This window comes from Dermacentor albipictus, chromosome 5, assembly GCF_038994185.2.
Source record: "Dermacentor albipictus isolate Rhodes 1998 colony chromosome 5, USDA_Dalb.pri_finalv2, whole genome shotgun sequence".
Classification (NCBI taxonomy): Eukaryota; Metazoa; Arthropoda; class Arachnida; order Ixodida; family Ixodidae; genus Dermacentor; species Dermacentor albipictus.
The window spans coordinates 167526458-167543664 of record NC_091825.1 but is presented as its reverse complement, the minus strand read 5'-3'; the positions used below and the strand labels follow the sequence as shown (position 1 = coordinate 167543664).

Sequence of the window (17207 nt, the reverse complement as noted above, 5' to 3'; positions counted from 1 at the left end):
GCAGCTCATCAACCTTTGCAATTGTGTTGGGGGTGATTGCACGGTGACTTTGGCCCGGTCTTGGATTGCCTTTGCAACTTTAATGTCCTTCTTTGAACAGTTTGCTCCAACGCTTCACAGTGGCCAATGAAATGCAATGTTCAACGTACAGGGCAGCGATACAGCGAATAATTTCTTTTTGAGAAACACTTTCAGCTGTCAAAAACCTCACTACACCACGCTGTTCAACTTTTGGAGTGTCCGTTATATCGCGCAACCATGTTCAACCCAGTGTATGAGAGCACTAAAGAACCTTTATCCTCACACCTACGTGTCACTTCTGTAAATTAGAGATGCCTATGTGCTACGTGCATGCCTCGCACATAATGAACCGAAGCATTATTGTGCGAGATGAGTAGGCTCACTTTGATTTGACTCACCCTCATACATTAGAAATGAGAAGATACAGCTTGATAACGGGCAAAAAAGTGTCACTGGAAACAAAGTTCACTGTTTGTATACACAAAACCTCGCAAAAAGATATTTAAATATATGTATATGTCTCCAATAAATAAACGTATCTAAGAAAACGTCTGTGTATATAATGTGTCAAACACAAGGCAAATAAACATGTTGCGTAATCACAGATTCACAGAATCCTAGATCCCACCCCCATTCCATCGGCTCCCCGACGTATCGCACACGACGAAAAGCAGCGCGCTTCCTCCCCTCTTTTCTCCCTTGTGCACACAAAACTGAGCCACTTTGTCAGCTCACCCACGCCACCCCCCACCCCCCAACAGTTTCACTCGCGCATACAGCATGCGACACATGGTCTCAATTTTATCGCCCTTGGACTTCATATGGAACATAGGGCAGTGGCAGGAATGCGTCTGCATGGAGTGTCAATATAATTGCTACCACAATAATAAGAGTACCCGGTAACGGAAGCGTCCTGTGGCCCATTACTTTCCACAATAGAAGAAGTAACAGAAACAAAATTGAACTTTCCCAATACGCTGCGACGCAACAATGTCTTTTTTTTATATATTGTGGAGCGGGGGCACAAAAATGAAAAAAAAAAGAACTCGAAGGAAAGCTTGTTGCCCACAATCAAATGCCTACTTTGGGCACTTAATGTGGCTACCGAAGGAATATCGAAGCAAATGTGAGATGCTCGGTCCATAGCTAACCATACGCATACTGCTCGGTATCCTACACTGGCGAAACAAGACTTTCCAGAGAGGTTGCACTCAAGCAAACGCAGTGCAATCTGTCGAGCCCCCCTCCTTGATGGCAGCAAGCGACCGTTGTTTATTTTTCTTGTCTGCTACCCAGAAAACGTCTAAAACTCTGCCATGCAAAAATCCTCTCGGCCAGGAGAAAGCGAACATGCACCCAAGTGCGCCACGTGGTGGTCGGGGCAACACGAGAAATATGCATGCGAGAAAAATGCAAGCTGGCTCTGGTAGCCCACGGGTAGTGAGAACAAGAAAATTGAAGAGGTTCAGTGTCATCACGAATAAAAGTCAAAGTAGGAAAATAAATAAGGACGTAGTTACCTTTGCTGACTTTAGTGGCTTCACATGGATGCTTTGGCGCAGGTGAAAAAATTTTGATATTTTTTTCTGTGACATGACGGCACAAATGAACCAACAACACTTCGTCTCGTCAGACTTCCCTGCGTGCCTTGTCAACTTGTCTAATAGTGTGTTGATTTGGCTTGTCTCGTTGTATGGTGCGAGGTATGACTTTAGAAAAGTCAGTGCACCTTTGGCATCAAATGTTTATAAGAACATTAAACCCGCAAAGTTCCGGAATTAAAAATCTAAAGCATAGAAATGTCAATGCCCATTTCGCATCAGAAGTTTATGAGAACTTTATGCCCATAACGTTGTGGAATTGAAATCCATGTTCTCCGTAGATTCCGCGGCCTCCGCAACATGCCACAACGAACTTACTCACCATCAAAACAGTCTTGAAACTTTTCGCTTGGATGAGACTCCTTGCATTATGTGATTCCTGGTGTATGGCGTCGCCGCGAAATCCAGTCCGAGTTCGCAATGTTCGTGCCGAAATGTCTGTTCGAGCTCAAAAAAAGCATCCCAACCAAATTCCAGAATGATTTCCGGCACTGGGGGTTGTTTGGGTTGGCAGTGCATGACAGCACGAAAATATTTCGGGGGACGGGGGGAGCTGAAGCCTCATAAGCCACAACCCCTGCCCCCCCCCCCCCCCCCCTGCCCTCCGGCTGCGCCCCTGGCTATTATCACAGCCAGAAGTGGCTACGCCTTAAAGACTACATTATCTGTACACATTGATAACGAAGAAACAAACAGAAGGGTAGGGCCCAGCAACCACCATCTATTGCATGCAACATCGGCAGATAATGTGCAGGCATGTGTTTTACCCCTGACGATGGCTGCATTGACTTTTTTGTTTTTTTTTATTGCAAGTGCAGTGGCAGAATCCTGGACTGCAATGTACAACAAATAATTCTGCTGGTTCAGTTTTTGTTTCCTGTGTTCTGTGCAATTACAAGCAATCACATTAAAATATATTTGTTAGTTGGGACCTGTTTTTGCCATATAACACATTTTGCTCTATTATCATGGCGTGGAGTATATGCTACATACACAAAATGTTCCACACGCACTTTTTCAATCAGATGTAGCTCTTTGTCAGAGGCGTGGGATGATGGCTCCTCGTCGCCGTCTTCTTTAGCATCGTCCACACCACTTTGAAGACTGTCGCACTGCGCAGGGGGCTGCTGATTGTCCTGTGTTGTGCATGTTACAAAGGAAACATTTGGGCAATAATTATACAATTATACTCAATAATTATACACAACGGTTATGCCAAAATCTGCGAGGTAGAGGAAGATTCATGAAAGGGAAAGCTGTCGTGTCACAGGGTTCATACAGAACATCTTACTTGAAATTCAAGGCCAAAATTCCAGGAGGAGAAAACAAACCTTATTCGCACACATACACTGAAAAATAGTGAATACTCCTTTTTCTTAGCTGTAATTTCTTGCAGCTGAGCAGCTGCTGAGTTGGGCACATGCTTCAAGCTCTTTAGGTCACTTCTCTAAGTTTACCTTCCCATCGTAACGACATCAATCGCCTTCTGGCATGATGGTTAGTATAACCCTCATGCACTGGTATGGTGGCGCTCCTGCACATGACGAGCAGTGGCCACTGCGGTGGAATTTGGTGCATTCCGGCTAAGGCCTTTCAGGCGTGCAGACCTTAGGCAGCAGAGAGCGAGCAAAGCCTGCTGCTTTAACGCCATAGTGTGTTGCAAAAGAACCATCTGAATGTTCATTGTGTGTGCTGCCTGAACACTGCAGTGGCATCCACAACAAGAAAGAAAAGTCGATGCACTATGTCACATGTATATTGTACATAACAGAAAAATATGCGGGGCATATGAATAGTGGAGATGTGCTTATGAGCAAGCATCGTTTCTACTGTTTTTATTATTCCAAATGCATGCTTTATAATCCTTCGTTAATTTTGGTTATCATTGCAAGAAAAAAGAAGCAAAATTTGGGCACAGTGACAAGAATCACAGAATGTCACACATTGTACAAATGTGCTGCAGCAACACCAGTTTGTGTTTGCCACTGCCACTTATGTCATGCAGAAGAGCACCATATGTTTGGTAGCTGCAGGCAAAACACCTGGTGCAGAAATGTACAATAAGCTACCGATGATTTTTCACATAGGGAGAGTCAATATTTCTAAAACGAATGTGTCCTGTGCAATAACACTATGTATACCTAACAAAGTGTCGTGTGCCTGTCAGTGGCATCGTCATTTAAGCAAACATGGGGGTCAAATATTGTTGATAGCCAATTCTTCACTGCTTGTGCCTACGAGCAGTGAATTACAAGAAAGAACACGTATTAGAACCTCAAAGTCACATTAAGAAAGGACACAATGCATTGATGTGACTCACGACTCGGTGTTGCAGAGCAAGACTGAAGTATCACTAAACCATTACCTGCAGCGTAAAGAATCTCACATTTCAGCATCATGAAGGAAAGCAGTCAATCTTAATAGCAAACGGAACAGGATCTATCAAGATGTGTTTAAGCTAAACTCCACAATGTAAAACATAAATGCATTACATACATCCCTGTTGCTCAATTATTTATGGACTGCTTGTTTGTGTAAATTTTATAAATGAGTTTCTGTTCAGAAACTGGTACAGGCTATGATGGCAGGTTTGGGGGAAATACTTGCTTACGGCAGCTTGACACTACGTAAACGCCTCTCGAGTGTAAATGAAGACGCATGTCAGCAGCATTGACCAAGCACTGCCATTTGTCATGGTACAGCATCTACAAAAAAATTTTGTGGAATTCGAAATATTCCAGACTGCACTTCCTCAGCTTTCGTGGCATTATATAGGAGACAGTACACAGGTGCAATTTCTTTTTAACTGTGAGGAATTCAATTTTTAACCACGATGCTCCATACTAGACCACCATGCGAGGACGTGTCGGCCCCAAACAACAGATGGCGCAGGGTGTCCGGCTCAAAGGTGCACAGCATGAGGCCTATAATGTCCGATTCCAGCCAAGGATACTTGTCGTGTTAAAGCCAAATGGCTGAAACTTAATTTCTGTTAGGCGTTTGTAGAGCCTAGGCCTCAGAAATTGAGCCATGCTTGCTGGGGTGTGAACTAGCAAACAACAAAATAGTGGCATGGCTTGGTCACTTGATCTGGCCTTGTCTAACTCCACGATGGCTATGGTGATTTAAACAAGCTTGTCATTGGTGGCTGTGAACAAGCTACATCGCCATGTTATAGCCCTTATGCGACTTTTGTTATATGGGTGTCGCACGGCATGCTTTTGATCGCGATTGGCTCTTTTCTCAATCTGTGAAAGGGAGCCAATCGCAGTTGAGAATTTTGATGCAGGTCAGACTTAATCGTGATCGAAAGTGGCTTGTGACACAGGTATTACTTTGAATGTTCAAAAGTTGCCCCCAATCCCAGCTTTCAAGGAATTCCAGGAGCACATTTATTTTAAATGCATTTTAAATATCCTTGAATTTCGACATAATAGTTCTGCACAAACCCGCAAGGTGGAGAGAAGTAATTAAGGGAATATTCCCTTAATTACTTCCTTGAATTTTATTATATTTCTAATGCAAGGGTCTTCAAGGATTTCAAGGAGGTGTACGAACCCTGGACTGTCATCTACCCAACAACAGCATGAAGCTACATAAGAAAACCATGCAGGCTTCTCCGAAAGAAAGATTTGTTGTTGAAAAAAAAGCTTGTCCTGGTAGTAAGCCAGGATAGGATCCACTTCAGCCATTGGCATTTCTTCCAAAACATACTAGAGATATGGATGGGTTTTGCTATTTGTCAACAAATAAAGAAAGCAGTGTGAGTGAGTTGAGGTAGTAGTAGTGGTAGTGGTGCGCCTGATGGGAAAACTCTGTTTTTTGTCATCGCTTTGCTTTGTATCACAAAACAGTTTCACATGATTGAAACAAAGCAACTTAGGGAGCCTACATGTACACGAGACACCAAGCCATGCATATTTTTAGGCTCTTTAAAGCAACACGGTCGCCAGAGCCATCCAGACGAGAGAGGGGAGGTTCGTTGAGTTTGACCATGGCCTCCGACATTGTGCGTGCTCCGTAAGTTCAGTGGTGGGTGCTGCCAGCTCCTTCTCTGTACTGCGGCACTCACAACAAAGGGTTTTTCATGCGTCAGGGAGGCTTTCACACACTCCAGTACTGTTGCTGGGGCTTCGATGAGGCATAAAAAAAATGCTGTCATGCTGTGATGTGATCCCTTACTGATTTGGAGATGACAGCTGTGTGCCGGAAACGCACTCTAATTCTCGATTTGTGGGTTGCTTTGAATTAGTTGCCTGCTGGCGTCGCCACTTGCTTTCGTCTGTGCACTTTGCTGTTGTGATAGTGCGTAAAGCAAGGCGTACCATAATTCACAGAAACATGCTTCAATCACTGATGTACATAAATTTAGGTGCACGTCAGAGAATCCCAGGGGGTTTATTCTACAGCTTCCACTACGGCATGCCTCGTAATTACACTGCATTATGCTTTCGGCATGCATACCTCAGATATCAATTAATTTTTCTGCCGCAATCTGCACAGTAACGTTTTGTCGTGCCAAGTAATCAAGTGTAGTAGGGTTTGTCATTTGATCCTTAAATTTGAAATCCTGTTTACTGACAGGACCAAGTGTTGCGCATATTGGCATGCATCAGCTAACCAGCAAAGGCATTAAAAATTATGATACAAGAGTGCAGCTAGAAAAATCTTATGCTCTTCTTTTATGCAAGTCAATGTAGCTAATATTGGCTGTGTCAGTAAACGGACAAGCCTAATTCACAGGATTAAGTATGCCAGTCCAAACATAAATATTCAAGGTGAAGTGTCACTGAAATGTACAAATGAACAAAGAATGTTTTAGCTATCGCACAGCAGGCTTTAAAGGGCCCCTGAAACGGTTCGGACAAATTTTGTCGATGCATAGGGTGCAGCTAATGTTACTCATTCGCACCACAATTTGTGTGAAACATCTTATATTAAGAGAGCTACGGACGATTACAAGTTACTCTCCTCCATAGTCATGCATTTTTTCCTCAACTCGTTCACCAAGTGATCGGGGCTAAGCTCCACCTTCACTGGCTCTGCGTCATGATGGCACGTCGTGTCGTCGATTTCCGGTTCTTTAGGAGCGATCGCGCAGCGCCTCTCCAAACTCTCCGCCAGCTACTTGGCAGTCGATCCCAAGCGAGAGCTATCGAAGCAGCGTGCGTTGCAAGAATTCTGTCACAGCGCCGAACATCTCTAGTATTCCGGTAACCACAGGCGAGCTGGGCATTTTGACGGAACGGTGGAGGCATAAACTTACGCTGAGGAAGGAACTTTAGCATAGACACACGTAAGCTGCCTGCTCGGTCTCCACAGTCCAGCCACCCGTTGGCACAGTGCTTAACCAGCCAAACAATGAGCTAATATTGCTCTATAACCAAGTGTAAAATATCTTAAACATTTACCAAAACAATGTGTTAATGATTACACTCCTGCAAGAAATTTACACCAGCAGCAAAGAAGTATACATTTCGTTACTGCTACTGTGTATGGTTGAGCTCTGCGCCACAAGGTGGCTGCACCGTGCAGACCATTCACATTTGCGCTTCTGCTCATCCCGTGAAATGACACAGCCAAACCGCCAGGCCCTGTTAACTTGCGCTTGCGTTTACCCTAATACCGGACTTGCGGAATGCTATTGTGTTAGTAATCTTCCAGTGTAAAGTGACGGCCGCAAACTGGCGCCGATCGGATAGCGGCAGTCCGATGCAATGCAGCCAGTCCGCTTGTCTACTGGCTTGCAGAGGGACACGATGTCGCAGCTCGACATATTTCCAGTCGCTACGTTTGCAGTCCACAACGCAACAAAGTCGAACCATGGCGCTTGCGAAAAGATAGACCGACACTGACGGCGGAGCTCTCATTAAGAACAGAGCACGTTGTAACACAACCAGACGACACTTGCTGTGTACCGGAAGTGCTTAAGTGTACTGAAAAATTGTTCTTGTGCATTCTCTTTCGGTTATTTCTTTTTAAAGAACCAAATTAACTAACATTCCAACTATTACGAACATCATTTGTTCACCATAAAGGTGGAAAAATTATCGATGACGCTCCCTGGGCAGCCAATCAGACAGCTCGCCCTACTGACGTCAATTTGGTGATTTACGTCTTATGGGTAGGGGCGGCTGAAAATTCCACCAAGCAGTGTGCTGCAATCGACAGCTATGTACATATTTAAAACCTTATAATTAATTACACGCTTTACGCGGAGCACTTAGATGCGTCAATTAATGATCAGAAAGACCTACTCTAACAACTCAGTACGTTTGTACAAAATCGTCAAAATCGTTTCAGGGTCCCTTTAAGAAAATATTCTTGTGGATTAAAGAAAATCCATGTGTTGTGTTACATTAGTTTGGGTGCCATTAACTCTGGCATGTTAAAATCTCAAGGCTGGGTGGAGCGTGAAATTGTGCGCCAAGTGTGAAATGATAAATTACACAATTATTTATTAGTTGCTGCCCAAGCAGGCATTACCGTAACTCAACATAGTAATGATTAAAATGTTAATTACATCAAACACAAATATACTAATCACTTTTTCCGCATGTCTGCTTACGGCATCTTTATCTTTTTAAAATAATTTATGGATTACATGTGTTCACAAAAAAATTGCGTAGGAGGGGCATATGGTTACATCAATGTAAAACCAGAGCGATTTAACAAACAAATGAAAAAGAAAAAGCACAACGTAACAAAATCACAACACAATAGCATGCAACATCAGATCAATGGTAGGAAAATGTATGCAGGGACGATACTATTAAATGTTACATGCACATTAGTGCACTGCAAAGATGGAAGGTGTATAAATGCGAAAAACTGCACATAAATGGCTGCATTACCAAAGAAAATATATTGTAAAAGGGAACTAGGCAGACAATAAGCTCTGGGTTCCACGATAAGCTATCGGTTCACAGACAATGGATGGTATGTGAATCCACACATAATTTATTTCAAAAAAATTAATTATTTAACATAAATACGAAATATAGATACTACAAAACCAACGGATAAGGCTGTAGAAAGGTACAGAAAAAAGTACATGAATAATAAGATTGAAGGGCTGAGATGGCAAAATTTTCGAGGCAGAGCCGAAAAATTGCCTGTGATATATCCTGCAAAAATTTTCCGCAACACATGAAAAGAGGCAATGCGCACGTTGATATCTCATGCAGTCGGCCTTCTACGCATCTGCCTCCACGGGCGCCAGAGCCCTTAGAATTACTGTATATGCTACCTTTGGTATGGTATGGTACGACATGGATGGTATGTTTACCATACTGAATAATTTTCGATGTCAGTACTTAAGCGATGCACTCTCGGTAGGAATTATAGTAGCATATACAGTAACTCTAAGAGCCCTCGGCTACCAGTGCCACCTACGCGCAGTGGTTAACACTCTTTTGGTGACGAGCGCCATAGAGTTTCCTACAAATTTTGTAGGAAAGTCTATGACGAGCGCATTGGATTTCCGTGCAGCGCGAATGGTGCAGAATCTCGGAGACCATGTTCAGACCACGCCGTTTTATTTAGCTGCCGGCAGGTGGCGAAACCAGTCCACGTCGTCGCTTTAATTTTTCCAATGGCGAGGTGCGCACCCTGATTACACTATGGTGCGCATACTACCATGATTATGCAGGACGAACCGAGCAGCAACGATTGCGTTACTGAACGATGTGGAATAAAAGTGCGCACTTGTTGCAAACATTGTGCGAGAACAGAAGCGTGATTTTGAAAATAATTTGCTCGAGTGAAAACGTAGGTCGCAGCTGCCTGCTATCCCTGCACAGACTTTGTAGCGCGTGAGCGAAACCAACCCATGCTCGTAATTCCGTTCACGTAATCAACTTGGCAGACTGGGAGCAGTTGTCATGAGCAGAGAGACCTGCAGGCGCGATCTTGAAGATAAATATCAATTGAAATATCGATTAGCGGACGCTACACATGTAAACAAGCGGGGGAGCTACTCATACCACGCATGTGGCAGCAAATGCCGGGAAGTAATCTTTAGCCTTCCAGGGCGGGCATTCATAATCTGATAACGACGTCGGCACATAAATTTTGTCGACTTATAAAAGCGCATTAATGAGTGCATACGAATGTTCGTATATGCTCGAAGTCAACTGAACGCGCCAGAAGGGTGCCGTTTGCTGCTAGTGCCGTGATAATGGCATAGGAATGAGCGACCCGTTTTGGACATGATGGTATGCTTACCATACTGAATAATTTTCGATGTCAGTGCTCAAGCGATGCACTCTCGGTCGGAATTATAACGAAGCACACAATTTTGGTATCGTCGTGCCTTCAGAGCAGCCGCCATGCTTTTGTAAATACCCACTAGAGTGTACTAAGTGGAGCGAGCGGCGGGACCTGCATGGGGCGGCGCATGCTTTGCAGTGTGACGCGCGACGACAAAAAATACTGTAGCGGCGCTGCGATCGAAGTGGATTGTGGCCGCAATGACGCCTTTCATTCTACAATGTTATTGTACTGTTCCCTTTGGAGAACAAATATTTTTATTGTTCTTCAAGAAGAATGCAACTCTCGTGTGAATTTCCGCCCGTACAGTTTTCCATCAGTACCTTGCTGCTTGCATCAAACATATTTGCCTCACCCAGCACCCTGTGCTCAGATTTACGGGAAGTATTCTTACAGAAAAACTGCAGAAAAAGAATACTGCAGTAAAACATCCCATTCATGTTTACGTCTTCGTCGCGCAACAGAATGCGGAGTAATGGGTACGGGTTCAGTTATGGTGGTCGGGCCTCGGGCGCCGAAAACAGTTTTAGGTATCCAGTATATATACTATATTCTATTGCCCGTAAGCCGTGTGAAATTTTTTGTCCAGTCCATGCTTAACAAAAAAAAAAGAAAGAAAGCGGCGTCAGTGTCGGTCTATGTTTTCGCGAGCGCTATGGTTCGACTTTGTTGCGTTGTGGACTGCAAACGTAGCGGCTGGCAATATGTCCAGCTGCGACATGGTACGTGTCTCTCTGCAAGCCAGTAGACGAGCGGACTGGCTGCAGTGCATCGGACTGCCGCTATCCGATCGGCGCCAGGATTTGCGCGATTGCGGCCGTCACTTTACACCGGAACCGTTGTCAGATGGGAAGAGGGCACCTTTGAAGGCGCCGCGTCCATGAGTTTTCGTGTACTCATCAACCCAGCATCATTCAACACATTGACTCCGGACCCCCCCCCCCCCCCTCAACCCGGGTCACAGAGTAAGACATTTAGGAGGTGAAACTCCCGTCAGCGCGCGCGAGCACGGGCGACCAGATAAGGTCACAATTGTTGTATGCGCCGACGGGGCCGTATGCAGTGGCGGCGCCATGCAGCGCGTGGTAGAAGCCGCAGCGAAAAAAAAAATGCAGCGCCCGGGCAGGCGGCTCCGGCGTTGCTCCGGCGCGCTCTCAACGGCGGTAATTTCTTTCCAGGCCGCCAGCACGATAACGGCTCCGCGGGCTTGTGACCTTTTCTGGTCGCCGCAAACAGCGGAGTTTCCACTCCTAAATGTTTCTTGCTCCGTGACCCGGGTTGACTGGGCGGAAGCTTACTAACGCAATATAGCGTTTCGGGAGTCCGGTATTAGGGCAAGCGCAAGGGAACAGGGCCTGGCCGCTTGGCGGTGCCGCATAGAATAAAGAACAACTTTAGAGAAGGGAAACTGTAGCTTCCACAGTGGTTCGAAAATAAGAAGCGGCAGCGCATGGAACTTAGTGGGGAACCCGACAGATGGCGCTACTTAAACAGAAAGCGGAAATGCTTTTTTTTTAGTACACTATTCAATATGGCCGCTTTACGGCGGTGGCGTACGCCAACGTTTATACGCTGGGTACGCGCCGTGTTCGCCTCGCTGGCTTTGCGGCATGCCTCAGCTGCCGCGTTTTAGTGGCCAGGAGACTAAAGAGCCTCTGCTGACGCCCATACAAACAAGCCACAAGTGAGTGAACAGGACGTGCGACTTTATTGGCAGAATAAAACCAGTGCACCTTCTCATACAAGATCAGAAATAAAATTTGCATGTCGAGATGCGCTGAAACCATTAACGCGAGCTCGTAAACTGCTCACTTTCGTCGCCGCACATGGCGATCTGGTAACGAGCGACAATCAGTAGCGCAAGTAAATTGGGCAGTGCACCACCTGTTTGCATTGACAGTCGCCGTAACTTGCATTGCGAAGCAATCGGGTGACGCAAGGCATCTGCTGCCGCAACCAACACAGCGACATGGACTAAACGGCATTTTAGCGTTCCCGCCTTTCCAACCTGCACGTTTCTCTTTGTTCTTTCGGGGGCCGCTAATGTGCAACTCATAGTTGGTGCCCCACATTCTCCATGTGGGCATCACCATTTTGCAGCCACTTTTGCAGGCCTTTCCACCCATGTGGCTAACAACTTCGGACCATGTAATAACGTGTGCTGTCTCCGCTCACGCCACATCACGGCCGATGAAGGCCCACAAGCATAATCGGCCGGCGGCTGCAGCAAGAAATGTCGAACGGGGAGAGCACCAATTACGGTGCATGTAAATTGGGAGTCTTTGTCGCTGTGTGGACTGCAGGAGCAGATGGTTACCTCGGGAGACTGTTGCCCATGCAGCTAACCAGGTCGCCACATCGAAGAAACATAACACGGCGACCATTATCAAATTAGACTCTGCATTCAATCACCGCATAAGGTTCAGACAATACGCTGTACATTGGCTAAGATCCACATGACAACAGTGGGCATTCACGCACTACAAGTTGCATACAGCACATTCAGCTATCCGACTTCAGGCACAGTGCTTGCCTACGTCGCACATGGTAGTCTAGTAACGAGTGACAACCAGTAGCACAAGCAGATTGGACAGTGCCCCACCTGTTTGCAATGACAGTCACCGTAACTTGCACTGCAAATCAATCGCGTGACGCAGGCACCTGCTGCCATAGCCAACACAGCGACGTGAACTACCTGGCATCCTAGTGTTACCTCCTTTCCTACATGCACGTTTCTTTTTGTTCTTTCAGTGGCCACTAATGTGTCGCTCACACTTGGTGCCCCACCTGCTCTCAATATGGATGTGGTCTGTTTTGTGGGAATCGCCAATTCGCAGCCACTTTTACAGGCCTTTCCACCCATGTGGATATCAACTTCATACACTTCAAACCATGTAATCATGTATGATAGTCTCTGTTCACGCCAAATCATGTACAAAGAAGGCCACAAGCACACTTTACCCATGGCTGCAGCAGGAAAGGACAAACAGGGAGCACCAATCACAGTACATGTAAACAAGGAGTTCGTGTCACTGTGGACTGCAGGAGCAGGTGCTTACCTCGAGAGGCTGTTGGCCAATACAACTAAACAGGCTGCCACATCCCAGAAATGTAACATGGCAACCATGACCAAGTGGGACAACATTGAAACAAGATTATGTAATCAAATCACTTCAGCATACTCTAACATAACGCTCAATCTATACATTGGCACTATGCATTGGCTGCGATCTACATGACAACAGTGAGCATACACGCACATGGGCTGCTTGCGGCACATTCAACCGTCCGACTGTAGGCATAGCGCTTGCCTTCGTCGCACACTGCAGTCTGGTAACAAGCAACAACCAGCAGCACAAGCAGATTGGACAGTGTGTCCCACGTGTTAGTATCGACAGTCGGCGTTGAATATGAGCAACTTGCATTGCGAAACAATCGGGTGACGCAAGCATCTGCTGCCACAGCCAACAGCGACATGGAGTGCCCGGCATATTAGCGTTACCGCCTTTCCAACCTGCATGTTTCTTTTTGTTCTATTGCATGCCACTAATGTGTAACTCACACTTGGTCTGCCACATTCTCCATATATGGACATGGTCGGTTTTGTGGACATAACTATTTTGCAGGCCTTTCCACAAATGTGGATATCAACTTCATACACTTAGAACCATGTAATTATGTATGAGAGTCTCCGTTGACGCCAAATCATGGCTGAGGAAGGCCACAAGCAAAATTTGCACACGGCAGCAGCAGGAAAGGACGGAACGGGGAGCACCAACCACGGTGCGTGTAAATTCGCAGTCTATGTCACTGTGCAGACTGTAGGAGCAGGTGCTTGCCTCGAGAGACTGTTTCCCAATGCAACTGACTAGGCTCCCACATATGAGAAACGTAACACGGTGACAAGTACCAAGTCATACAGCGCCGAAACCATATTCTGCAATCAATCTCTTCAATGTAGCTTGCACAAAAACACAGGCTGTCGAGCAAGAATAGCAATCCTGAATGAGACTAGGAATTCAATATGGGAATGAGAAAGCTTGCATTCAAGAAAGAAGCCACTCTACCTTGCAAGCATTGAAAGCCAAAAACATTAACAAAAGTTAAATGCTACATAGCACACAGTGTAAAGGTTAATGCAAGACACACGCCAATGCCGCATCAGCTATTTCAGGAGAGGAATTGCACATGGCAACATACACTAGAAAGAACTGCTACACATATGTTATGCTACTAGACAGTGACTGGCATTAAGTATGAGCAAAGAATCGGTTGACCTTTAATGTTTGTATGAGGAATAGGAATGATCTCTAACAAAAGTGTGGAATGAAGAAGCGTGCATTCATTGAAACAAAATTGTACTTGGCAAGAATTGGCAAGGCCAGGGAGCTCCCTAAGGAAGGGCAAGCTGACAGAACACTCTTAGCCAGCGTCGTCTGTGGTTGTTCAGAGGTTGCAGGTACATCTGAAGACAAATAATTTTTGTTGTTGAGGTACCTGGATGACTCGGCCAATATCCGTGCTGGTGGAATGATGGCGTAGGCTCTTTTCACTCTTGAAACAGTCGTCCGTAGACTTGATATCTCATCCAAATAATTCTGGAATGGCTTCTTTGTTCGTGGTCTTGTGAATTCAGCTCCAGCCCCTTCCTGTTGGTGTAGATGGGGGCTCCCGTGATGACCAAGATGTACTTGGCACAGACTCTGTTGGGGCAAAACAATGGCACATGAGATACAGCAAAGATTATCCAAACTCATGTAGTGTTTTCTTTTATGTTCGAACTAATTATGCTGAACTGTAAACATGAACAAATGTTCATATCGTCTGCTACAAACAAATGACATGTATCTCAAGACTAGCAAGCCAATACAGCATATATCAGGCATATTTATTTCTGAACCAGGTGTTGTTTACCTTGTAATAGCAGCCAAAGTCCACACAATGACCTTGTTGTAGCAGGCAGCAGCTTCTGTTTAGTGCATGGAGTGTGTTGCTTTATACTGGTGCCATCCTCATTACTGCATGTCTGGAACAGAAATTTTGACTGCATCAGAAATTGAATAAGCACAATTTTGCAATATAAAATGCGAAACGGTGCGACATATACATTGCAACGGTTTGTGACTACAGAACACATGCAAATGTACACTGTTTGTTCTAGGGCGCTTAAGCAGCATGGTAAATAAATATGGTTACTCTCCGTAAAATCGATGTCTGCGTAACTACAATGCATGTCAACAGCTTAAGTATTATTAAGATCACAAATAAGAACATTTGTGCGCTCGTTTATACACTAGAAGAGATCACACTGCTGATTTCACAAGCAAATAGATGAAAGACGTGAAGCTATTAGAATTGATGCATTCTTTTTGTGCATGAACGTGATGCACCGCTTCACTACTGCAAAAATAGATGTCCTGAGGTAAGCCATACTGAACAGCAAGAACATTTGGAACCAACAGGTACGAAATATGGGTGAATTATCATGTGTGCAACTGTTTAATACATTAAATTCAAGCTTCAGTTTATCAAAAGGTTATTCGGTTCTGTGAACGAAAGAAGTTGCCGGCGGACTCGAAAAAAAAATATATTGATAAGGCAACTCAGTCACTTATGGCTACGGCTAAAACGAGATGAAAAATGTGACGCGCGTTCCGATATCGTTTCTCTTTCGTGAATGTGTGCATAATGATGGTCTCGCAACTGAAAGTTTATTTCGGAAACAGCAACGGAGGGTCCTGACTGCCCTTATGTAATGCAGCATCTAGTTCGTTAACTTACCTCCGCCTGTAAGTTAACGAGACGAATAAATTACATAGCGATTGAAGCAGTGATGTTAAACGACTCACCGGTATTGCTGTCCCCAGTCGCAGCAGGACCCGGCTCCCATTTCGATGCAGACGTGTTCCACATGGCTCACGACTGAAACCTAGCTTTCAGGCTTACACCCCAAGTTAAATAACGCGAGATATCGAAGCGCAATAAACTGGTGTTAGCACAAATTAACCAACCAATGTACGAACCAAGGAATCCGTACCTGCCGTGCACGCGAACATACCGGTAAAAATTTTAAATCCAGGCCAGAGGTCACGTGGGAGGTCGATGATGCTGAACGCTATTTTGCGTTTAAAATGACAAATAACAACAAAGTTGGTAATGAAAAGTACAATGTAAAATTAGGAATTATACTTTTGTAGTCTTTATCATGCGATAAAAACGCTTCGTTTACTGTTGAAGAAAGTTTGAAGGTTAAAATTGCGCTTACTACTGCGCCTCTAGCGGGAGATAATGCGCTCAACGGGGAACCTTTTTAATTGGTGTACTATGCCTGTTTCTTTAGCAGCGCCGCGCGGTCGATTTTTTCGCCCTCTGTGGCCATTTGTTGAACTTGAGAGTGTGCCACCCCTGGGTGCCGTTTGACGGGTGAGCAGAAGCGCAAATGTGAATGCTCTGCACGGTACAGCCACCTAGTGGCATAGAGCTCAACCACACACAGTAGCATTAACAAAACGCATACTTTTTTGCTGGTGATGTACATTTTTCGCAGGAGTGTAATCATCAACACGTTGTTTTTGTAGATGTTTAATATGTTTTCCACTTGGTTAGAGCAATATTAGCTCTTTGTTTGGCTGGTTAAGCTCTGCGCCAACAAGTGGCTGGACCGTGCAGACCGATCAGGCCGCTCACGTACGCCTACGTTATTGTTCCTTCATCAGCTTGAGTTTATGCCTACAGCCATATCTGCCGATATCACCCAGCTTCACGCTAATCAACGATACTGCCACCCGCACCAGAATCGGCAGCCGAGGTCAGGTAGACACTAACCCTGACCTGACGTTCGTCGTCCACTCGCAAGACTACGCATCGACGAACACCGGCGAAACTCTGGGAAGCGACCACTGCATCCTTCACACGGAAATCTATGCACGCGGCAAGCGTCGGCGGAAGCATCGCTTCTCGTTTACTAACTGGGACAAATTCCGCGAGTCCAGAAGAATGCGAGCCAATGAGGGGTCCATCGCCAATATCTCATCCTGGACGAGCCAACTCCTGGCCGAGGTGGAAGAGCATACGGAACATCTTGACCCGGAGGACGCCCCGGAAACCACCAACGTCGACAGCAGGCTGCTCCACATGTGGCAGGCAAGATCGAGCATGCTCCGGCGTTGGCAACAGCAGGGGAAAGATAACCAAGCCCTCAAAGAAAGAATCACTCGACTCGACGCAGAGATCTCCGATCACGCGACCGAGGTCACCCGGCAGCAATGGTACCAAATATGTGATCGCATGAGGGGACGCCTCAGCTCAGCCCGG

General features: G+C 45.5%; 1 protein-coding gene and 1 long non-coding RNA gene across 8 annotated transcripts in view; both read right to left on the bottom strand.

The window, feature by feature from the left end:
* The window catches only part of LOC135904033 (F-box only protein 9), a 94821-nt gene that overhangs the window by 57236 nt on the left and 20378 nt on the right, over positions 1-17207 (bottom strand). Inside the window, exons 1-2 of one of the 7 annotated variants that reach the window (XM_065434603.2) lie at positions 9849-10032; positions 2636-2758 (exon numbers count right to left, since the gene is read on the bottom strand). The exons of 1 other annotated variant lie outside the window; for it this stretch is intronic. In XM_065434603.2, coding sequence (XP_065290675.2) covers positions 2636-2758; positions 9849-9851 — 126 coding nt within the window. In that variant the 5' untranslated portion in view covers positions 9852-10032. Of the gene's footprint in view, positions 1-2615; positions 2759-8910; positions 8962-9848; positions 10035-17207 lie in introns of those variants that run through there. 5 more of the 7 variants (XM_065434605.2, XM_065434604.2, XM_065434609.2 and 2 more) reach the window with 5 other exon arrangements.
* Positions 11579-16097, bottom strand: LOC139060232 (uncharacterized). The gene is made up of 3 exons (XR_011514717.1): positions 15743-16097; positions 14808-14919; positions 11579-14596 (listed from the first exon to the last, which is right to left on the bottom strand). It is a non-coding gene; the product is annotated as an uncharacterized lncRNA (long non-coding RNA).